Source organism: Cinclus cinclus, chromosome 4 (assembly GCF_963662255.1).
Source record: "Cinclus cinclus chromosome 4, bCinCin1.1, whole genome shotgun sequence".
Lineage (NCBI taxonomy): Eukaryota > Metazoa > Chordata > Aves > Passeriformes > Cinclidae > Cinclus > Cinclus cinclus.
In genome coordinates, this window is record NC_085049.1 from 11,406,336 (window position 1) to 11,430,807 (window position 24,472).

Genomic DNA, 24,472 nt, shown 5'->3' on the forward strand with positions numbered 1-24,472 from the left:
GGGCCTCGCGGGCCGCGCCGCTCCCAGCCCCGCTCGTGTTCCGCTCCCGCTGTGCCGCCCCCGTTTCCAGCCCCAGTTACGTTCGCAACCCGCCGCGCCCCCGTTCCCAGCCCCGTTCACGTTCCGCTCCCATCCATCCCGCCCCCCGCCTCAAAACGCTTCGCCGCCGCCGTGCGCACGCGCGGCCGCGCCCGCCGCGCTTCCCGCCGTGCACGCGCTCCCCGCTCCCGCGCCCCTCCCTCCTCTCTCCCCAACCGGCGTGGGCGGCGCGCGCGCGTTCGCGCGCCTCCGGCGGGGCGGGGGCGGTGCCGCGCGCGCAGCAGCCTGAGGGCCGGCGGCGGGAGCGGCGGCCTCGGTGCGAGGCCTCGGTCCGCCCGTCCGCAGCCCCGCTGTCCCCGGTCCCAGCCTCCCCGCACCTCTCTCTCTCTCTCTGCCTTCCCCTCTTGGCCGTGAGGTGAACCCGGCGCGCGGTATCCGCGACGCCGCTGCGCCCCAGGTGAGGGAGCGGGGAAAGGAGAGAGCGAGCGGGGAGCGCTCGCTCCCCCTCCCTCCTCAGCGCCTCCCCGCCGCTCCCGGCGCCGAACCCCGCCGCTCCCTGCTTCACTTCTGCCGGCGGAGCCGAACAGCCCGTTGCCAAGATGGGCTGCACGCTGAGCGCCGAGGACAAGGCGGCGGTGGAGAGGAGCAAGATGATCGACAGGAACCTGCGGGAGGACGGCGAGAAGGCGGCCAGGGAGGTCAAGCTGCTTCTCTTAGGTAAGGGATGCCGCGAAGGGAGGCTCCTCTTGAGGCAGCCGCCTCCTGAAGCTCTCTCGCCTGCCGAGGGGCTATAGTTCTATCGCATCCCGCCGGGCTGGGCGGGGGGCGGTGCTGCCCTCGGAGCCCGGGGTACGTGCTCGGCGCCCCGCAGAAGTTTTGGGGTCGCGGGAGGCACAGCAGCTTCTTGGAGCAGGTGGGCGGCTCGGCTGCTTGAGGGAGCGGAGGCAGCGCCCCGGGGAAGCGGCACGGCGTGGGCTGTCCGGGCCCTGACTTCCATAGGAAAGGGATAACGCCTCAAACTTTTGACCTGGATCCTCTGTTCCCCTATTGAAAGGAAGGAAGGAAATGTTACGTCGGGGGGATATTTACGCCTAATGTTTCTCGTAGACTCGAGCAGCACCTAAAATGTTGCTACGAGACTAAAGTGTAGAAAAGTGTGAAAAGAACAAAAAGGGAAAGCTCCGTTTTAACTTTTTGGTGGTTTTAAAAATCTTTTTCAAAAAATTTGTTTTTTGGAACTTGCTTATGTTTCTGAGATCTTACAACGGGAAATGCACCTTGATGGAGCTACTACATGTGTAATACAGTGACTTATAGCGTGCCATCGCGTGGTCTTCATTTTTGCTCATAAGTACTTGAAGCTTGCCTTTTTGTTTATTTTAAGATATCCTTGTGTGTAAAGATTAGGTTGTTTTAAAAATTACAATAAAAAAGGAAGTGAGTATTTTAATTAGAATATGTGTTCAGGGCTAAAACTACTGTAGGTTGGGGACAGCTGACTGCTGCAAAATTTGCATTGAATTAATGTTGCAGGAAGTTTTGCAGTATATTCTGTATAGCTAAACCAGACTGAATCCTAATAGCGAGTTAAAATAGCTATTGAGTTGCAGCTTCTCTTTCAGAGATGAAGTTCCGGGCAAACTTTTTAAATGATGCACAATTTCTCACTCCCCTCGGCACTGATTTTTGCTTTCCTGCAGTGCTCAAGCAATTCACTACAGACGTAGTAGACCTCTTAAGTAACTTTCCGTTGCTAAATTCTAAGATGGCTCCAGAAAGAGACGAAAGGCTGAGCAAGTTTTGTTGTAGATGAAGAAATGGAACAAACCTAGAACGGGAAGAACAAAGATCCTAAAATGATTTTCTAGATTTAAAATTTAACTTGTGAGATGAGCCAGAAACAAAAGCTTTAATTGTTTTTCAGGAAATGGCAGTGGAAGCCTATTAGTAGAAACCTAAATCTGTTGGGTTTTGGGCTAGTACTGTGCCTAGTCCTGACCATTTTGGAATCCTCAGATTGTTGTATGTTGTCTGTGATAATAGCAATACTGATGCTGTTACTGCCTTTTTCAGAAGTGGGAAGGTAACACTTTGTGTCATCTGGCAAGGCATTTGAAATTAATTTTCAGTGTTTTGCTGTTCTGTATGTAACTTGTAGTGCCTGTAGTTTGGTACTTGTTTTCCGATTTTTCATCATAATTCTTGGATACAGATGGCGTCTGTTTAAAGATGCTTTAGACTTGAGAATGGATTTTTTCGCTATTTTAATGCTCTTATGTACTAAGTTCTGTGTTAATGAGCTTCAGTTTCATAAGTTCTCTGTTTCTAATGCTGGAAAGCCTTTTCTGCTGGGCTCTCATGAGATGTAAGAACATGGAACAAATGGTCAGAGACATGTGGGTTCTCATGGTGTTCTGAGCAGCAGCTTGCTTGGGTTAGCTTCTCCCCTGCTAAAATGAGGTGTGAAGGCTGGCAGCCTGGCTTCTCCTGGGACCGGTGTTGGGATGATGGTTTAAACAGTGATTACCTAATTGTTTACTGAACTCTGGAAGAGGTTTTTTTGCATGCACCCATGCCTGCACATAAGTACTTTTGCATGTTTTTTGATGAAATTTTTTTCCTTCCTCTTCCTTGCAAGTCTGTCGGATGGGATGTCTTGAATGTGATATGAATGCTTTATCTGATGGAAAAACTATTTAAAAGTTATTTCCACTAGAGTCACTTACTTCTCACCACTCACTTTCCCAATTGCTTGTTCAGCCCACATATCATAGTTTATCATCTAGTTGGTTGTACTCCTACATCTATTTATGGGTTTGTTCTCCTAAAATGACACTGAAAAAAAAAAGTACAAATTGTGGTCTGCTGCCATGAAAATGCAATGTGCGAGTGGCCTCTGAAACACCTTGTTTATGTAGAAAAGGGTCGTGGAACTGTACACCTATTACTGTTATTGACCCAGTAAAATGTATTTATTAAAGCATATATAAAAATTTTATTTTTGCATGGTGATTAGAGAATCCTAGTGACATTTGAGCTAGAATGCTCATTTGAGGGAAGATGTGTTCATAATATCAGACTGTTTCTAGACTGGAAATTTAATTTATTCCACTATATGCTTTTCTATTTTTTTTTCTAAAACAGGAAATTACAGGGATTTAATTGAGAGAGATGTGATATTGCTGTACCTGAACCACGGCTGTGAACAATATCAGTGATCCATGTTAGATTGATATTTTGTTGTCCTGTCTCTAGAAATAAGCAAATACATTTAATCTGTACAAGGTAATATTGATCTGGATTATCTAAATTCTTTTGTCATATCTCCAAATTGGTTTATCACTTCATAAAATTTTGAATGCAGGTATTAGGAATAGATTCTAAACATTATCCATGTGTAGCTATTTAAACCTTGTAATTCTGTGCACTTCAGTGTGCTATCCCAGCAGCAGGTGAGCCTTTCCTGGAGAATTTCCGAGAACCATCTTTCATAGAAGTAAGCTGAATTTGATCTTGTAGTTGGTGAGCAAGATGGAAAACGCTTGTTTGTACATTGGATTTGATGATTTTTTTCTTTTAAAACCATTACATAAACAAGCTTATTCAGTACTATTTCAGTCAATGTGCAACAAAGAAATACTTTAGTTTCATGAGAACTCAACAAAAAATATAAGTTCAGTGTAGTAAATTGGCCAACACTGAAAGTTCAACATAAAGAAGTATATACTTTTTGTTAAGCAGTTCATTTGTGACAAGTTGACAGTTCCTAAACTTCTGTGTCCTAACAAGTAAGATTTTTCTTTTCTTGTATTTTCTATTTTTTTTTTCTTAACAGATAAGCTCATATACTTAGTGTAAGGTTTTTGAAAAGCAGTTTATATTTTGGCTGGCTTCCAGGCAGAGAGAGTAGTAGATCCAAGTTGGCTTTTTCTTCCATGGCTCCTCATCTTAACTTTTAATATTGGACAAATAAAAATTCTAGTGATGCTTGCAGAATGAATGTAATTCTACTCAGGTTGGGAGGTGGTGATTCTGAGTGACCAATCTGTGGGCTGCATTAATAGACATGTGATTCCTCTCAGGTGTGCATCTGCAAGCACATTTCTGTTGAATTAGCTAGAGCACATAAGACTGAATTTATGCCAACTGCAGGAGAACAGGCAGTACCTCATTTAGTAGAATGCCTTCTGGTACGAGGTTAAACTCATCATGTATTCATAAAACATTCAAATTGGCACCATGGGTTTATAGGATTAGCACTTTGTCTTTTGATTTGTCACATCCTTCACCTACCATAGCAAATTTGGTGTTAAGGTTCCTTGTATCTTGGATGAAAAAGGCAATAGATAAGTCTTAGACATTCTTTAGGAGTGGGTCCTGAGATCCAGGAAGTCACAGGCCGTGTGTTTGACAGCCATCATTGTGTCTCTCCTTGCTGCATAATCACAGTTGTAGATTTAAGTTCATGGATACCTTTGTCCTCATGACTAGCAGAACCACTTTTCTGTTCCTGAGTAGATCCTTGTGATTCATACTGGAATGTGTGCATGTCATGTTCTTGAAGATAAGTGACATTTAACTTCAGGCAGTGCTACATTTAATCTTTTCCATTGCAGCTTCCTGTTCCTTAAGATGGTAACTAGAACAATTCTATTGAATTGTTTTTCTAATTCTTCACATCTCAGACATCTTTTTTCTGTCTGCTTTTCTTTTGTTCCAGACCTGCATCTTTGTCTGCTCAGCTGAACTGACTCCTGCTACATACTCATCTTTTCAGCAGCATCATCCTCACTGTGCTTGGCAGTACCTCAGATGCCTTTGCACGTTCCACTGAAAAAATACATTTATGCTGTTTGTACCACTGCTTCTCTTGCCTTTCCTCCAGAATATTATTTCTCTCCACTCTTGCAGACAGAAAAGACTTTAGAAGTCTGCATTTAAGGGAGCTCTCAAAAAAGCCTTATTCTTACAAACAAGTATTGCATGTTTCAGAGATGTTGACCTTATCTTCATAAATTATGCCAGCTTAGTCTAAGAAATTTCTGACAGTTTCCTGTCATGCCTTCAGAGACAACTATCTACAGTTGCTTACGAAGTTCACCTCTTATTTAAAAGCTGATTTGTGACACCTAAAAGAAGTGCTTAATGTTTGGGTTTGGTTTTTTTTGCTTGTTGGTCTTGCTGTGTTAGTGTGAACATCCCTGCTTCCCCATTCCTGCCTGTCCCCTTAGATTTAGCAGGAGTTCTGAACTGGGAGCTCTCTTGCCTTTCAGTATGGTACAGTTGGACTCTGCCAGTCAGGATGTTAATTATGTGGAGTGACTGGGTTCTCATAGTGTAATAATCCCCCTTGCTTTTGTGAAAGGAGACTCAGGGATGTGCAGAAAGGACACCCATTTAGTTATGATTGTGTTTGTACAATTGCAGTGTGGGTTCTTTTATGCTTGTCTCTATTTGAATGTTGGTGTAAAAGTCTACAGCATCATAATATCGGTCTTTAATGTCTATATAGACTTCAGTACAAATTATCTTCAGTGATTTCAGGTCTTCTGTTGCATTATTATATTTCTCCTTTTTTGAAGTTACTTTATAAATTCGCTATTTATTGTTATGGCATGATTTTAGTTCTTTAATATTCTTAAGAAAAAAAATTGTCTATATTGTTCTAGAAAGGGTTAAAAGAAACTGAGCATTATGTGCTATCTTGTGATACCAGTAGTGGTGACTTTGCTTTTGTAAAATCTTGATTAAAAAGTCTAGTTGTGGATACATAAAAATGAGTTGTGTGGTACCAGGTATTAAGGATTACTTTAATATTTTAAGAATTAGAAAGCATTTGAAGCTTGAGACATGGTTTTTCTGCAACTTTTCATTCAAAAACAATGTACAGCTGCTGCTGTTTATCTTTGTTCTTCCCTTTCTGAACTGGACGCTCTAATAAGGTACTTTTTGGTAAGCTGTCCACTCCTAGCAGCAGTGGTACCTCAAGACCACTCATAAATTTTGTAATGTGCTATGATGTAATTAGTGTCCTCCTACTTTTCTCTGGCAGAACAGTTTATTGTATCATCACTGTCGTGTATGACAGTTTATTCTGTCCTATGGATTATATTACCAAAGTGATTGTGTATTTCAGCTAACCTGCTTTTTTGAAGTTATTTTTAACTCGCATCAGAACCGGACAGTACAGCTCCCTGCATAGTTGTGTTGGCACAACTTGAACTTGGGGCTTTGTGCTATAGTTAGTCCGTGGTGATTTATATACTCATACTGCAAAAGTGGGTTGTTCTTTTGCTGCCACATTTTACCCTTTAGATGATTTGGTCCTCTGAGAAGGAATAATTGATTAGCCAGCACATCCTAAAATCCAGCTAAATAATTTGAAACCAGGCCATGGGTTTGGCTCAGAGGGCATAAAATTCTCAAGTCAGTTTTGCTGTCTAGATGATGGATGTCTGCAGTGTTTCCTGTAACATGCTATCTGGCAAATGTTGTGGTACAGAAAAACTGGAGGTAGAAAAGAGGTAATTCAAGATGTTCTGTTAAGTGGCAGGGTGGGGTATTTTTGCCTTGGAAACACTGAAATAAAGACCTTAACTGACTTGATAATTAGCTATTAAAAGTTTGAGGTTCTTTCCCAAGGTATGTATAGGAGAACCTGTACTAATAAAAGTTTCCTATTCTTTTAGTCCAGCTTTTACTTGGGTTTGCTGTTTTATTTATTCTCCTTGTTTGCTCACTGCCCTTAGGCTTTGTGTAAATTACACAGTTATTCTGAAAATGTATCGTGGTTGGCTTTACCTGAGAGATTTTGTGTCAACAAAGTATTGAAGTTGGTAAGGTATATAGAGTATTTGGAAAAATCAGAACTTTGGATTTTTCTCACTCAAAACTTTTCACTTTCAGAAGTTCAATTTAAGTGGCTAAAAAGGAAAGCACTCTTGCAGCATCTGGCTGAATAGCTTTGCCCTCTCCCTGTCCCTTTTAAATGCTTAATTCAGTTTTTTTTTTTTTTTTTTAAGTGGCTTAACTTAGTGACATTTCTGCGTGGAAGGATGACTAAGATTTTGAAATTAGACTGTCAGGACAAAAATGAACTGGTTTTGCTGAGACACTATCGAGTACGAGGACTTTATGCTTCTGCAAAAAGAGATTTGAACTCTTTTTCTTAATGCTAAACATTTTCTTCTCCTTGACCTGCTCCTACTTGACCATTAAGTAGGAGCAGGCAAGACAAAATAAGATATTGTAGCAATGATGGGAAGTAAAGGAGTGATTTTTGTAGACTAATTACTCATATTTGTGACTGCTCATAGTCCTTTTACAGTACAGGTGTATGAAGTATTAGAACTGGGGACTTGAGAGATGCTTCCCATCATCACAGCTTTGCCCTTAAAGCTTGCAAAGCTGTGGAGCCAACTTCAGGGTCTCTGGAGTTATCTATAGCTTAAAGCTCATAGGCCTCACATTGAGTCACAGATACCCATAAGGACCTATCCTTGATTTGAAAGTGTATTACCTGTTGAGATTAGATGTTGACTTTTGTTTCATTTTGGTTCAATTGCTGACTACCCCTTCATTTGAAACATATTTCTGTGTTATTTTTTAAATGTTATTTTTGGTATAATTCTTTCAGGGTCTCAGCTGGGGAGCTAATGGACAATTAAAAACCAATTCTTTAAATAGGACACTTGTTAAACATGTGATAAGCAAGTAAATTCTTGTTGAACATGTGATAAGCAAGTAAATTGGTTTTCTGTCTTTGGTAATTGAAGGGTCAGTGAAGCTTTAAATAAGACCACCTCTGGTATGTTTTGGTAATAACCTGATAATCAAGTTGCTGTGTTGATTTATAGATACATCTTTACATGGGTATTCGGTGTTTATATTTACCAATACACGTAAACTTCAATATTGTATACATCTATAAAATTGATACTGAAATTAGAAAGTTCTTTTTGTGAAGCAACTTACTTAAACGAATCCACACCATTCATATATACTGTGCTTCAACTTCAGGCCTCATTACTTTTTGAAATATTCTAATTAGAAATGTAGTGTTGCTTTGGTTGTGAGTAATATACTTAGCAAAGGTACCAGATCAAATCTTCAGTGAAATATAACAATATCTAGACAACCAGCATGGATGCGAAGTCTTTACAATCATTGTTCTAAACAGATTGTTCTAACAGAAGTAATCAATGTACTCTAATGAAGACTTGTGTTGAAACTGTGAAGCGGCTTTATAATTAAGTCTAGAATTTAATATGACCTGTTTCTTGAATTGAAAGTACTCTTGCAATCAAATGGCTACCTGTAATCCCATCTTCCTTTTGCAGAGTTGATAAAATAATTTTTTGCATATGACTTTTGATTTTTTACATGGACAAAGCTGTTGTAGTTGTTTGAATCATACCACAAGTTTTTATTGATCACAGTTGTGAGGACAGTCTGAATCTCTGGGGGTTTGTAATAGTTTGGGTTTGCCAATTGTAATATATTTACCTTTTGTTGTGAAATAGAATTAAGAGTAAAAGTAAAGCAGGCCTAAAACTTAAAAGGGAGTAAAGAAAAACTTTATTAACAACACAAAGAATAATAATAATAATAAATTCAGAACAGATTTTCAGACCAGTCCTTCTTTCCCTTTTGTCACACCTTAACAACATACAGAGACACTTCAGTCAATTCCTTACTTAAATAATCTTTTTCAGTTCACTTTAGGGAGAGGAGTTTCTTCTTGTTTAGCTCTAAGGGTCTTTTACCAGCAGAAGAAATAACCAGTTCTCTCCTGACTCCACTTTTTTTTTTATGAATAACAGCTGTCCAGGATCTGCCATCATGAATTTCCTCCCACTTCACAGCCCTCCCAGAGCTGAGTTGTGGGCCATGTTAAAGTCATGGGGTATTACTTTTAAGGATGAGCTACTCAAAGGCAAAAGTTCTCTTCAGCTCACTTCTCTCTGTTCATACTTCATTCCCAGGAACAGAGATCCCCCTTTTCCCTCGGGGCAAGGGATTTTCCAAACACTTTACACTTCACTCCACACCCTCCCTCCCCTGCCCCAAAGTCTTTTTTTCATGGTTTAAAGGAATTTTTTTTCATGTAGCACAGTCCACCCCTATAACTTACAAAAAGCTATTTCAGCCAACCTTCATGGCATCTTCTTCCATTTAGAAACTTAGCTTTTGCTTCACTGACTTTGGTGTATCTTTTCTGTTCTTCCTCTCACCCAAGGAAAGATGAAAGTCTGTAAGTCTTATTTAAGCAATGAAAACAAAATTAAATCTCACTCGGAAGTTGCAGGGGCTGGGCCAGGCCATGCTGGAGCTGTGTCAGGATCTCAGGGGCAGGACGAGAACTGCAGAGTCCATGCAGAGGAGAAATGGGTGCCAAGGCCGTGTGTCCATGGCTTTCCCCCGGCGCTGCCCGCCCCCAGCTCCAGCTGCAGCCCGGGGGTTCTCCCTCTGCCCTGCCCAGCACACAAAGCCCTGGGGGCTCTCCCGAACCGGGCCCGGCTGCCTCCCCCCAGCCCGTGAGGGCGGCTGGGCAGGGCCCCCCGAGCCACGGGAACACCGGGAAACGGCGAGAATCCCAGCAATGGGCTCTGCTCCCCTTTGCCACTGGGGCCTCTGGTTGAAGATGGGGCCCAGCAGCCTCTGGAACCCACTCCCATCTGGCCCGGGCCCCGCTAGAAGGGACCTGGGCTAGGCCAGTGCCACCCTGCAAGAGGCCGGAAACGCAAGAGGTCTTTCCTGGGGTTTACTGGCTTCAAATGTGATTCACGGAGCGAAATGACTTTCCAATTGGTTTCTTAGGCTGTCAACAACTCATCCAGCCTCCAATTGGTCCCATCAATTCAGAGGAAGTTCTCATGGAGAAAAACTTCCTAGTGTGCCGTCCCCTCTGGGTAAAACCAGCACAGGGTTTTTAATAGTTCCAGTAGAACTCAAGAGGTTCTTGCCTGCTTTCTAAATCTGTATTGGAATGCTGGAATTAAGCAATGGATGTTGTCTTGCAAGCAGCAGGGCTATTCTAGATGCTCTGCCTTGCTAAAAAGGAAAGCACTCTTGCAGCATCTGGCTGAATAGCTTTGCCCTCTCCCTGTCACTTTTAAATGTTTAATTCTATTTTTTGCTGGTTGAGTAGTCACACTGGCTGTCCTGATTGGACTTAGTTTGCTGTTAGAGTGGTCTATTCAGCTGGTATTTCATAATGGTATGATGAGGACCTGACTAAAAGCATGATGAGGAGCAGAGGTATGTGGTGAATGCAGATGGAGTGCAGGAAATGCAGAGTAGCAGGTGGAGGGGAAAATGGATGCAGAATAGGATGCTTTCAATTTCTGTATTTGTGTCACAATTCACTGCAGAATTGGATTAGGAATAATGTGTGAAATTGTGTTTACGTGCAATGTCCATTTGGTAGACATGTTAAACTCTATTCCAAACCCACTTTAAGACTCCTTTGCTACAGTAGGAGGTAGGGAGAGCCTTACTTAAGGAATGTGCTGCTTGCAAGTTAGAGGTAGAACTTTCCTTTCATTCCAAATCCAGGGACCATTAGATCTATGTTTCTTCATGCTTTTCTGTTTCGTAGGTTGTTAGGCTTGACTAGGAAGAATCCTCTTCTACCTAGCACTTCTTGGTGAAGAATGCAAGATAGTAGTGGGCAAGAAGTACACCTGCTAGCCCAGTGTCCAAACAGTAGAGAATGGAGGCAGCAGTGAAGCTGTAGTATTATTAAAATAGAATACAGTGTGAATGCAGTGCTGGAATGCAGTTTTAAATCTTGCTATTACTAGAGATGTGGATCTTGCAGTAAATGAATTGGCAGCAAACCAGACAATTATTTTGAATATTTATAGATTTTGCTTAAAGAAATGTTATTTTGAATCTTGTTGATTTCGTGTCTGCCAGTGATGTTCTATACACTGGTGGACTGAAAATAAGTTGGTAAGTCTCATTGAAGTGCTGTCTGTATTCTTGATGTATTAAATACTTCTTGAAACATTTTGAAAGTGGATTTATCAGCTGCATGCAGATCCTTAATCTGGTTAACTCTTGGCAAAACCATTATATACTTTCTAAAGCATATAAATGCTTAAGCATAAAGCTCTTAAATCATTGATGGATCCTTTCTAATAAGCTTTAGGACTGCGGTGTTAGCAAAAGCTGTCATCTAATTCCTAGATGAGGGTTTACTTACATTATGTTCTCTATCTGCTCTTCTGGAACATAGAAGCATTTGGGGTTAGGTTAGATCATCCTTTGATTACATACTTGTTTGAAGCCTAGCAGGCTGGTATTTATGTAGGTGTATGTCTTACTCCTTGCTTCTGGAATTATTGGGTGAAAAAGCTGTTTCACAAAACCCAAAAAAAAGCCATATTTTTTTTTAAGTACTGTTCACCCTACTTGAGGGTAGTTTTGTGTGCAAAATGCATTTGCATGTAACAAAAAATAAGGTTGACTATGCTCATGAATTTTCTTTCCTGCTTCAAATACAAATAGGAGCTATTAAAAGTTTGTATGTGAAAGAAATTGTTCACTGATATCTAGGATCTTTTACATTTTAATCTGTCACTTAAGTTCATCCAGATTCTGGTGGAGTTGGAGACATTTAAGTGAATTCTGGTCAGTTATCAATATGTTTATTCTCCTTATTTTTGTAGATCTTAGTCTTTGAGCTGCAAGGTGAAAAACACTTACAAATTAGGTGTGGTTGAATCCTGACAATTTACATAAACTGAAGTTTGCTTTGTTTCTGCAATAATGGGACAGCTTTTAGTGTAATTGCATTTTCCCTGGTATCAACTTTGACAGTAGCCATTTATCACATTTGCAACTAATTCTTTGGTGTTATGTAACAAGTGGAGCTTTGAATAAGATCATTTGAGATTTATGTGCGAGATTTTTCCTGTTTTGATAAAAATGCACACACAGTTTTCTGATTGTCCCAACTCTGCACAGTTTATACGTAGTTATGAGGTAGCTGGGACAGTAGGTTCTGTCAAAATTGTAGATAGAACAACAGTAGTGTTGTACTGAATTGGAAGAGGGGCCTGAAATGAAAATACATTGTTATTTCAAGTTATTTTGTTGTATCTCTCTGCCAGACCAACCTCCATAAAGTATGCCTTTGTTGCAGAGGAGAATTTTTTATAAAGCATTTTTGATTGTGATTATTGATAGCCTGCTTGGGAAGTTTGCTCTGGTACCTCTGAACCTGCCATCTTTGCACACCATATTTATAGCATGGTGCACTGTAAAAGGCCATGTAGGCCAACCACACTGTGGAGAGCAATGTCAAGGCACTCTGGATTTTTGGAAGGTTTATTGCATATATATTTGAAACTCTGGATGAAGCATCATCCACCATTTCTCTTGGCAGAAATTGATGGCAACTCTCTTGGTAGATGTTGTAAGAGTAAAGGACTTGTTTTTTTCTGTTGGAGCAGTCAGCATTTATCTCCTAGATTGGGCTGGTATACAATAACCACTGTAACTCATGTTCAAGGAGGTCTTTAATCATATTTTCATACCATGATTTTAAATTGTGTAGTAATTGTTTCTGAGCATTCTGCTTTGCATGGAAGAAGAAAAACACTTGAATTCTTTTAAGTAGCAAATTTAAATCTTACTTCAGTTTTGTAGAGGAGGTAGTTATTGGCTGTGTTGAAGTTGCATTCAAAATACGAGCAAGCTTTTGGGCTCTGAATTTTGAAGAGATTGTCAAGTATTTTAGGTGACAGTAGTGTGGATGTTGGCCTCTGATAAGTATAAATAGCCAACTGCTAATCTTCTCAACCTGTGGTCAGTATTAGCATCTTGGATAAACCTGAAACCACAGATGTTTAGCTGCTGGTGGTGTGCCACGTAGTTAATGGGCAGCAAGCAGGATTACCAAGTGGTTTTCATCTCCAAAGGTGCATTAGCACCTGTATTTCATTTCTGGTGTAAGTGAGAGGTTTATTTCCCAGTCTTTGGTTCTCAGCTTGTGATCCTGCTGGATTTGGCACTTCACACAAAGGAAGCTATGCCTCTGTCTTAATTGAAGGAAAAAACTACAATGGCATTGCCCCTGTCTAAGGCAGTGATACTGGTTTTTAAGAGGTCTCTTGTACATTCTAAACAGATTCATCTTTTTAAAGTAGCTTCAATTCCAAGGTAGCACGTTTCCTTTTGAATGTTTCACAAAGTTTCTGAAATAAGACACTTGGCATTGTACTGGTGCTCTCCTTTAGAATGAGATGTATCCCCAGTACAGTTATGCTATAAGTGATATGTAATGATAAAAGGGTTCCTACTATGTAGCAGGAGCTAGTAATTTGAAACACCTGAGGAGTATAGAAATTAGAATATAGTTTTTGAAGAGCTAGGTAGAATTTGTATTCAAAAGCTGCGTGTGTTTAATTTTGTGTGGTACATAAAGTTACGTGTAATTTCTGCTAAGGTATCTTCTCATCATATGATTGAATTCTAAGTAAAATGAACACTTTTCATAAGTTCATGATACTTTTGTCATAAAAAATATGAAACACTAATTGAAGATGACAAGTAGCTCAAAAGTCAATTCATACTTTTAAAGATAAAAATAAAGGAAGAAATGGATAAAGATGTTAATGGAAGTTACCATAAGGTTTGCAAAATGGAGTCTGTGTCCTCCTTGTTTCATCATAAGATTTATTTTTAGAATTCATTTGATTCCAGAGGTTATGATGAATATAAACCCATATTTTCTCCTTGTTGTTTCAATACTAAACTAATTAACACAGTTTTTATCACTTGCTCATGTGTTTGTTCTAGTAACAGCCTAGGTGCTTAAGGAACTCAGAGCAGTCTATTAGACATTTAGACCTGAATAAACATACAGGATGCTACCACAAGTTTATACTTTATTGCTTCTTGAGGTGACATTTTATCTTAACAGTTTTCTTAAATGATGTTTTATGTATAATTGACTATTCTATTGTATACAGTTGATTTCAAACATCTACTAAGAGCAATACTGAAGACCTAGGAAATAAATAATTAGTTGTAATTAATTTTTGATTTGTTAGGGAATTTACAGAAGTGGCAGTGGCGTATGGGTGTAAATGATACTGCTTCTGTAGGACTAGGCATGCAGCTACTGAAACCTTGAGAATTACGTCAGGTCTTTAATCTGAGTCAGTGCCATTATTTTAGAATCTGTCACTTCTCTGGTTTGAATCAGTCATGTAATTTGGGATTCACACTAATACTACTACATGGCTAATTTACTGAAATATTTTCTGCCAGGTATTAATCATACAGATTCTCAATTCATTGAAAGCATGTTCAAATTCCAGTAGCTGTGGAAATTCCAAGATTAATGCCGCTTTAGAAGTAATGAGTACTATCTACCTTTGGTCAACTGTATGAAAACAGTTGGAAAGGGACATAGAATGCCAGGGCCAGAAGCTGCCCCAGAATAAGAATACCAGATGGTGGTAGGTAACTGTTACTGTTGGGTGACTTCAAAAAGGGGAAGTGGACAAAATAAGAAAATTCAGGCAGATACAGCAGTATGGGTTTCAGAAAATGTTTCATTTGGTCGTCAACCTCTCCGGAGTGTGTTGTAGCAAAGTTTCCACTGTGGGTTTCTGGTTTCCACTGTGGGTTTCTGCATTGATGCATTTTGAGTATAATAACACTGATTAGCAGTTTGCATTCTAATTTCAATCTCATGTCTGATAATGTGTCAGAAAGTGATGAATTTAAAAGATTATACTTCCAAGATACAAAGCCATGTGTTTTTGTAAGAGATTACTTACCCCATAGCAGAAAGAGTAGAAATTACTGGGTATTTAGTTTATGCTGTGACCAGTGGCAGCTGAGAAACAGGCACCATTTTGGCTTTCTGCTGTGAAATTCAAGTGTCTGACAGAATTGGATAGGAAAGTTGTGGGGAGAACTTTACAGTACCTGAATCAAAAAATTTACAAGTCGACGTATTTTATTTTAAATTTCACATGTGTCTTTATGCTTAAGTTAATCTAAGTGGCCTATTCTACAGGCTGAAAAGCTGGCAAGCATCTGTTGAAAGTTTTAAATTAGTTACTCTTGTTCATACTTGAACTCTCTTCTGGCAACTTACAAGGCTGTTCTACTTTTTTTTTGTGGGTTCTGTTCCTTACTCTGACTTATTGGGTGTTATTTCAAAGCTGGCCCAATTTATTTTCTCTTTAGCTTTTACCTGAAGCTTAAGTTATTTTAACTTAGTCTGCATTTTTTTTCCATGTTAGTATTACAGAGAGTATATTTATTCTATTAGAAATAGTTGTACCTGACAGTTGATTTCATCCAAAGAAGGATACTGTGAACTTGAAGTTTGCCTTGCTTTTTTTGCTTCGGTATTTGATTAGTTTCTTCAGTTACCAATTAGCACATGTGTCGCAAGTTAGAAATGTGACTATTAAGATCTCAGCCCTTCCAGGCAGTGTTTTTTGTACTTGGATGCATAAAACATTTGTTCCAGAAATTTGTAGTTCTGGAATGCTTGCTATGTAGGCAGTGTGTGGGATAATAAATCGTGAGACATTCTAAGCAGTTTAAAGTAACTTTTTTTGCTTACCTGTTAATTTTAATCAAATTATTAAATGCTTCAATTAATTTTAAACACAGATTTGCTCTGTTTGGAAGGAATATTCAATCTAAGATGGTGTTTGCTACAATTTCATAGTAATGAGTCATAGGGTGATAAAATCATTTAGGTTGGGAAAGAACCTTAAGATCGAGTCCAACCTAGTCTTTTAAATTTAAAAATGACTTTTGTTTTTCTGTAATTGACCAAATCAGAGCTTAGAGAATCAAATACTGCTTTAGCTGTTTCTTAAATTTATTTGAGCTCTGCTTGTCTTACTTGGCTCCTTCAAGGGGAAGATTCATTGACATCTCTCTCAGTGGTTTTTTGACTGTTAAATGGTTTTTGCTTGTTTGGGTTTTGGTTTTTTTTAACATGAAGATGCTTTGATTTTTTTTTTTTCTATTTCCAAGGTAGAGTGCTGGCTTTGAAAGAAAAATCATAATACAAGCTTAGTCCCTCTTCCTCAGCTGAGTGTCAGCTTCACCACATGCTGTGGGTGGTGAGGCAGGGTTAGTCACAGGATGGGTTTATGTGCTGGCTCTGAATTCATGGAGTGATGTCAGAATTCATGCTGGATCCAGGTAAACGACTACTTTGGAAAGCACAATACTAGCTGGGAAATAATTGCGTGTGACGGTAGAGCATGAGTACTAAACTTTGATGAAGAAAACCCTGTAGATTATTAGTAGAACCTACAGGGAAAATGTGAAGATGTGCTTTGCTCCCGTACTTTGGCACTCTGCATAGTGAAGCAGAAGGATCTACCTGCTTTCTGGCAAGCAGGTGTAGGAATAGATTAAATTCAAGTTATATTCTTACTCAACTATGTGAACAAAAGTTTTAAAATGTTTTAATTTAAGATTGTGTTGCCCTCTTTTCAAGGAGCGCACGGAGGACCTAAAGTGTGCAAGGGGAAGAAAAGACTAATCAATTAGTAAAGCTTCCATTAATGTAATCACCTAACTGTTAACTTAGACTTGCATTTAAAAGTAAACAAACAAAAAATACCCACTATTCTTTTAAATTCAGAAATGACATTCTGCTGTTCTTCTAGTCTAAGCAGAACTGTCATGTCTTTTTAATTTTTTTGTTATAAATAAATAGTAACAGAGCTAGTAAGACTTCAAATTATTGACAGCAGTGATCTGAAATAAAGTATCACACTTAAACAGCAAGCAATAAATAGCATAATTTACTGGATGGTTGAGGAATATACAATCAAGTCTGTCTAAATTTAGGTCGTGTTTGGTTGTGACAGTATAGCTAGCTCTGACATTTTATATGCAGCTGTCACATGTAATATTTAATACTGCTTGCTTCAGTCTAAAACTTTCTAAACCAGAGTTAGTTCTCATTTTGCTGTATGGGCAACTTATTTATGCTGAGATAAAGGAGGAAATTTTGCAAAGTCTATCTGTCAAAAAACCTGGCAGAGTTCTGCATTCAGGAATGCAAAAAAAAATGAATTTCCTTTCAGTATGAGACAACGAGTAAGGTGAAATTTTCCCACCTACTTTTCAAAGATTATTACGAATGCTGCAGGCATTCCAGTGTGCAGTTAAAGGAGAAACCCAAACCAAACATGACCATTTCTGTTTTCCATTTAATAACATAGGGCAATGCACTTTCCAGGAACTCACTGCTGATGTTAGGTACTTGTAATAAATGACTTAATTATTCTTTATGTGTATTATGGGTATTTGTAGTTACGTTACTGAGAATGCTTTAGTGATAATTGTAGGTATTTGGTACATGTGAATTCTAAGCACCATAGAGAAGCCTGTTTATCTGACTTGACTGGAGTACAAAGTGTATGACAAAAGTAATTAAATTTTTATACTGTTACTAGCCCTGACACTGACATTGTTGGTTAGTCAATTGTGGTAAATTTTTAGCAGAGCGTTTTATGAGGTTGTAAATTAAATGTTGTAGTATATTTCCTAATATCTCCAAAATTGCTGTTGAATGTAGGGAATATCCCATCTTCAAATTATTTGAATAAAAATATTAATCTAAAGCAGAATATAGTGATTTCATTAGTAAAGCTAATCTTTAAACTTTTGTTACCTATCTGTGCTTAAGTGCATAATTAGCTATTTTGAGATTGTTAATTTGGTGTATAAATGCTTCAGGTGTCTAAATAACAATTGACTTTTGTAGTGGTGTGTCTGATTTCTGTTCATACTAATGTACTACCATTGCCACTCAGATTCTTGAGAATTATTGCTGCTTTCTAAAGAAACTTGCAGATTTATAAAAAACTAAGTTTTGTGCTTTGACATGAGCTAAAGATGGTATTAAGCAATCTAAATTGATGCTGACAGGGCTGATCTACTCCTTAGCTCTGTTTCTCTGAGCTCAGTGTCTCTTCTTGGTGCCAGCACTCATTCTCTGGTGTAGGAGAGAGGTGTAACCACATCAGTAGTAGTGCTGGGGAGGAGGTGGGACAACTTTTGACTGCCAGTCTTAAATTGGGCTGAGCCTGTCCTGAAGCTAGGTATTTGATTTAATAAGAGGGATAGCCTAAAAGCATCACTTTACAGTATTTAAGTATAGAAATTCTCTGTTCTACAGAAATGAAATACTTAAGTTGGAAGAAACCTCTTAGAGGTCATCGTAGTTTAGCCCTTGGATCAAAGCTAGACTGACATCAAAATAGATAAGGTTGTTCAGAGCCTTGTCCAGTTGAATCTGGAAGATCTCCAAGGCTGTTTCAACTTTCTCTATGTGCAGTACAGCCTCTTCCATGGAAGAGGTTCCCTGCACCTCCTTCCCTTACATCTCTCTGGAACTGGCTGTGCTAGAGGTTAATTGCCTCACATCTTTGTTGTGTAGGTCTGGCAAGTTCTCTTCTGCTTTAAGCTGTCTTAAGTGGGTGTTATGGGCAGGACAGAAACTTACAGATATCCCACCTTCTTTTCCCCACACCAGACTTTCTAGGATTAAAATGCCCTGTTCCTTGCAGCTTTTCCTGGAATGTCGTGTGCCCTCTAAACAACTAAGTGACTTTTACTGGTTTTGTGTATCTCATTTACTGGGTGCTGAGGGGGAGAATTGTATACAGTACTTGGATGCAGCGTAATGAATTCATGCTGGGGAAGAACAGAGTCCTTTGACTTGTCTGCACTTTTGCCGCTGCAGCAGTGGAAGCTGTTGGCCAGGGTCAACCCAAACACCCTGTGGTGATCACTGTGTGATCACTCTCCTCTCCCTTGGGATAAGGAAAAAATAGAAGGAAGGCAAGAAGACTCACGGATCAACGCCATCTTTTAATAGGGAAATCCACAGATTGCACACACTAGCAAAGCAAAGAGAAGAATTAATTCCTTCCTTCTCACTGGCAGGCAGGTGTTTGGCCACTTCCTGGGAAGCAGGGCTTTGGTATGCATAATGGTTTCGTGGAAAGAATCACTGAATCATTTAGTTTGGAAAAAGCTTATAATGTCATTGTGTCCAGTCATTAACCCAGCACTGCCAAGCCCACTACTAAACCAGGTCCCCAGGTGCCAGATCTAGAGTTTTTAAAATACCTCCAGGTGTGGTGACTCCACCACTTCCCTGGGCAGCCTGTTTCAATGCTTGACAATGCTTTTGATGAAGACATTTTTCCTAATAGCCAGTCTTAACCTCTCCTGGTGCAACCTGAGGCCACTTACTATTGTCTTATTGCTTATTACCTGTGAGAAGAAACTGACCCCACCTGGCTAAAATCTCCTTTAAGGTAACTGTAGAGTGTTGAGGTGTCCCCTGAGCCTCCTGTTCTCCAGGCTAAAAGCCCCCAGTTCCCTCAGCTGCTCCTTATATGAATTGTGTCCCAGACCCTTCACTATAACCACAGTTCCAAAGGTTATAATAAAAAAAAGTTTCAGACAAACACTATAACAACAAATGGCTAATGCTCTTCCTCCCTTCCTTGAGTTTTTACTGCTGAGCATGGCATCATATTGTATGGAATATCCCTTTGGTTGACCTCGGTCAGCTGTCCTGGCTGTGTCCCTTCTCAAGGTGTTGTCCACACCCAGCCTACTCAACAGGGGTAGGGACATGGTGTAAAAGAGAAAATACCTTGATGCGGTGCATGCATTTTTCAGCTATAAGAAAGAGAACCATTGGTTTCTGTTACTAATGTATGTTACCAGCACTGGTCAGCTACAAACCCAAAATGCAGCATCATAAGGGCTGCTATGAAGAGCATTAACTTTTCTCCCAGACAGACCCAATGCAGAAGCCTGGAATGTGATTCATCTTCATCGCCAAAAGGCCCCACTGCTGACTCTTCAGTTTCTTGAACCCCACAGTTTTCCTAACCCATTAGTCCCAAATCTGATGTGTCGGATGTGTCATTCTGTGCCACTTACAGGACTTCACAATTGCCTGTGTTCACTGTCATTAGATTCCTCAGCTCAGACCTCTAGCATGTTGAGGACCCTCTGAATAGCACCTCTGTTCTCTAACACTGGTAACCATTTCCTGGCCTCCTGGGCTCATGTCAGCTGCAAACTTGATGTCAGCGCATTCTACTTTTGCTTTCAGGTCATTGGTGAAGGTGCTAAATTGTATTAGCCCAGTATTGGTTCCTGGAGACTACCTGTATGCCTTCCAGTTAGATTTTTTGAACCGTTGACCCAAGCCTTTAAGTGTGGCTGTCTAGGCAGATTTTCAGACACCCCATAGTTGGTATTTATCCAGCTTGGTACGAGGGCTGCCATGGAAGGTGGCATTGGAAGCCTTATGAGAGTCAAAGTAAATTACATCTGTTAGTGTCCTTCACCCCCAAACCTAACTGTTTCCTCATGAAAACTTACTAAGTGCAGTTTGTACTTTGTAAACCTGTGTTGCACTTCTCCATAACCTTGATTTTGTCCAAGACGAGGTTGACTGTCAAGCGTCAGGTTCCTGCCCTTTTTTTTTTGGAGATGAGTAAGTACAGCCTTTATCAGTGCCTTTCTGTGGTCAGAGTTTTCTTTGGTTATATTGGAATTGGACAGTGGGTGATCTCTTTGCATTCGAAATGCCTGTAGGCTGTATGAAAATCATACTCACTTCTGCAAAGCTGTATTGAGAAAGGTGAACTGTGAGAGGGAGGGTTCAGCACAAGTCACAGACCAACTGGGAGAGTGCTTTCTGAAGGGATTAGTCTGCAGCTGTAAGAGTTCCATGTATTTTTTAGAGTAAGAGGCAGCCTAAAGATAGATTGTTGAGACAGCAAAAACTGTCTTTCCCTGTCTGTTGACAGAGATACTGTTTTTCAAAGCTTTGTATTTTAACATAGTTTTATTTGTTTGCTTTGTTGTTAAGCACTTAAAATGCTATCAGGTTGACTGGCAAACCTCATGCCATCTGTTCTAACAGAAAATAGGCTGACTGTTGGTGTATTCATACAAGGGTCGAAAGAGGGTTACAAGGATTAAAGCCTTGAAGAATTTTAGGTGTTCATTTGCAACATGGAAGAACATTAATATGGTGTGAAGAATGGGTTTTGGTTAGGTTTTGGTTTAAAAGGCAGTTAGAGGTATCAAGCTTTAGATCTCTTTGAAGTTGAGCAATTTATCATCTGTTCACATTAGAAACACCAGCAGACTGTGCAAAGATTATGCACACTTCTGTAAAAAGAAAAGACTATTTAGAACTGAGATTCGTTCTTAAAATGGATTGATTTTGAAATTTCTAGCTGAAGGTGCATTTTTATACTAAAAATAAGTTTGTAACATGTTCTTTTACCTGTTGAAGGTTTTTATATTGGTTAGATACATGAAGTGTAGATTCAAAATGTATTTTCAAAGATGAGTAAAAACCTAATGTTGAATTTTCACACATTTATTTTTCAGGAGCTGGTGAATCAGGGAAAAGCACAATTGTCAAGCAAATGAAGTAAGTGTGGTAAAATACTGTGATAGAGAAATATTTTTTTAAATTTGAATAGAGAATTTATTTTTTTTTTCTTCCATAGGATTATCCATGAAGCTGGTTATTCAGAAGAAGAATGTAAACAGTACAAAGCTGTTGTCTACAGTAACACCATTCAGTCCATTATTGCTATCATTAGAGCAATGGGAAGGTTGAAGATAGACTTTGGTGATCCAATCAGGGCTGTGAGTATTGAAGTACACACACATACAGCTGAAATATCCATACTATTTCCTTCAGAAATCTGTGTGAGATATAGTGTTTGATAACTAAATGTATTTAGTGTTTGCATGGCAAGGTGACCTATGGAGCTGTCAGCACTGGGTTGATTCACAACTATTTGATGTAGATACTATTTTCTGAATTCTGTCTGTATTTGGAGAACTAAACATCTGACTCTTAAGAAGTCCACTATCATGTGTCTATTTGCATGGACTTGTGGGCTATTAGGTAGGTCATTTAAGCTAGACATCTTAAAAAACACAGCTTAAATAGGGAGGCATCTAGGTACTTCTGCACTGTACTGCCTGCACTTCTCTATTAGGTCATAGACACAGCAGTGCCTGAAGCATTGCCAGCCTCTGAGCTGGATCCTGTTTCTTACTGATTTACAGTGTTGAGGACTTTTATTTTGTTCAAAGAGACATGGGCGTGGGCCTGTTGCTGGGATCTCATTTTTTAATCCTGGGATTTTTCCCAAGAAATGAGACCTTTTCCTAAGCTTTTCTGTACCTTTTCTGTCTTTGTTTAATTGTCCCACATGCAAAGCTCTGAGTTTATTTGCCATCTCAGCTATTGGTGTCTCCAGTCCTAATCTTATGCTCTTAACTATGGTGACCCTGGTTGCGTCCACATTTGGTCAGGCAGGGAGATGTTTGGAATAGGCTCAGTTTACATTCTTGTCCTCTCATTGCAAGACTATACAGTCTGTATTGCAGTCCTGAAATTGAGTAGAAATCCCCAGAGCAGGCAGTCTGAACAGCAGTTGAACTTGGTTCAGGATGTATGCTTTTATCTCCTCCCCACAGATATCAGTCAGGGTGTGAAATACTTGCCAATACTGGTTTTGAAGCTGGAACTTGCCACATTGTGGCCGTGTCACAGGAGAGATGAAAGAAGGATTTTGTTGTTCACTAACATGTTCATAAGCCTATGTAAGGCAGTCAGAGGAATATTTTTTTATAAGTTCTTCCCATCACTTTAAGGTGGAATTACAGTTTGGGAGGAGAGAAGGGTTTTTAAAAGCAAGAAACAGTATGTAGATTCTTAATTCTTGACAGTCTTTTAAGATTTTAGTGGTTGCTTTAAAAACAGTTTATAAATGTTAGACAGTATTCATTCAGTAACCTTGTGAAACGCAGTATGTATGGTTGTCATAGGGAAGACAATTGTAAAATTGCATATAGTGAGTCATAAAGTTGTATCTGAAGTCTAAATCTGATTGACTGCCAATTATAGCCATTATTTTATGTACATGTTAATTAAACCTGATGGCTCTTCAGTTGTAAGCATAACTAGTAAAGGCTCCAACTTCATTGGTTATTCCTCTCTTCATTTGCTCTCATGTTTGCTGTAGTCTGTCTGGCCTTAAGACCAAAGTTTTCCAGAGCATCAACAAGATTTCACTGTGTGTTAGTTCAGTGTTTGTGCAGTCCTCTCTGGAGTCTGGCAGTTCATGCTGGAAAGAGGCAGATGGTAGACTTATGTTACTAAATGTGTAGTAAGAGAAAACGGAGGTGGAGTAGATTTAGGTGTTAGCAGATAAAATGACTAACAAGAAGATTTTGAGAGCTATGTTACATATGATGTCAGTTTTAAGTCATCTGAGTTTCTTGTCTTCAGAGAGCTGTATAAATGATGAAGCAAACTTGTGTCAGGAACAATCTTAAAATAGCTGTCCATCCCTTCGTACTTAGTCAGATCTTGGTGGTCTGTTTTGTTTTGTTTTTTTTTTTTTAAGAAGAAGATTGCTGTGGATCATTAGCATTAGATGTTAGTAGTAATATGTTCATACCTCAGTTATTTTCAATTTTGTTCTAATTTTCTTGTCTTTTACAGAAGACAATAGCTCAAAATTGTATCTCCTGGTGTAGACTGTTACATTCAGATTATTTTCCTTAAATTTCTTAGGTGAATTTCTGAGTGTTTTACTCTAAAATGGAGTAAGGTTTCTTTGAAAAATCACATACTCTTATTTCTGTCACAACATTAATGGTAGAGCAGTGAGTTGAACGTTCTCTTTTTTCAAATTATTGAATCAAGGGAGCACAGATAACACCAGCAGGTCAGTTGTAATTCTGGTGTATCTCTGTGCTACAGGACAGTAAGTAGAAACTGTTTTTTGAGAAGCATTTAGTGAGTGTGCTTCAAAGGACTGTGGACGACTTTATGAATGTGAAATTTGCACTAGTTGGAGAGATGGTTAAATTACCTTTTTTACATTACGTTACCTTAGGAATGGAATCTGGTTTAAAAAGTGACACCTGTAGAGGAAGCTGCCCTATTTCAGTATAACTAAAGGAAAGTATCTAGCATTGATTAATAATGAAAATACTTGATCATTGCATACTGCCTTACTTGTGGTGTCTGTGCCATTTTAGCAAAAGGAAGATGGGGTAACAGAAGCCATTTTTCATTTTAATGTTTGACCTTTTAAAAATCTGAAATCAATTCTCTTGCTATACCTTCCCTTTTGCCACTCCCCTGTTTGAGAGCATGTAGAGATAGATTATAGTCACTCCATCTGGGTATAAATGTCATCATCTTTTGTGACTGAACTGTCAGTTTCTAAGCTGTTTCCACCACGTGTCCTAATATATTGTCTCTTCTTAAAGATCTGCTGTTTTTGTGAGTTTTTTGTGAGTTTTGAGAGTGGTCCTTGCATTTGCATCCACAAACAGTATTCAAGACCAGAAC

The 24,472-nt window shown here is 39.4% G+C and overlaps 1 protein-coding gene across 2 annotated transcripts in view; it reads left to right on the plus strand.

The window, feature by feature from the left end:
* The first annotated feature begins 638 nt into the window (after positions 1–638).
* Positions 639–24,472, plus strand: part of GNAI1 (G protein subunit alpha i1) — a 33,036-nt gene continuing 9,202 nt past the window's right edge. For both annotated transcript variants that reach the window (XM_062490829.1, XM_062490830.1), the window contains exons 1-3: positions 639–756; positions 21,478–21,520; positions 21,600–21,741. In XM_062490829.1, the coding sequence (XP_062346813.1) occupies positions 639–756; positions 21,478–21,520; positions 21,600–21,741 (303 nt within the window). The remainder of the gene's footprint in view (positions 757–21,477; positions 21,521–21,599; positions 21,742–24,472) is intronic.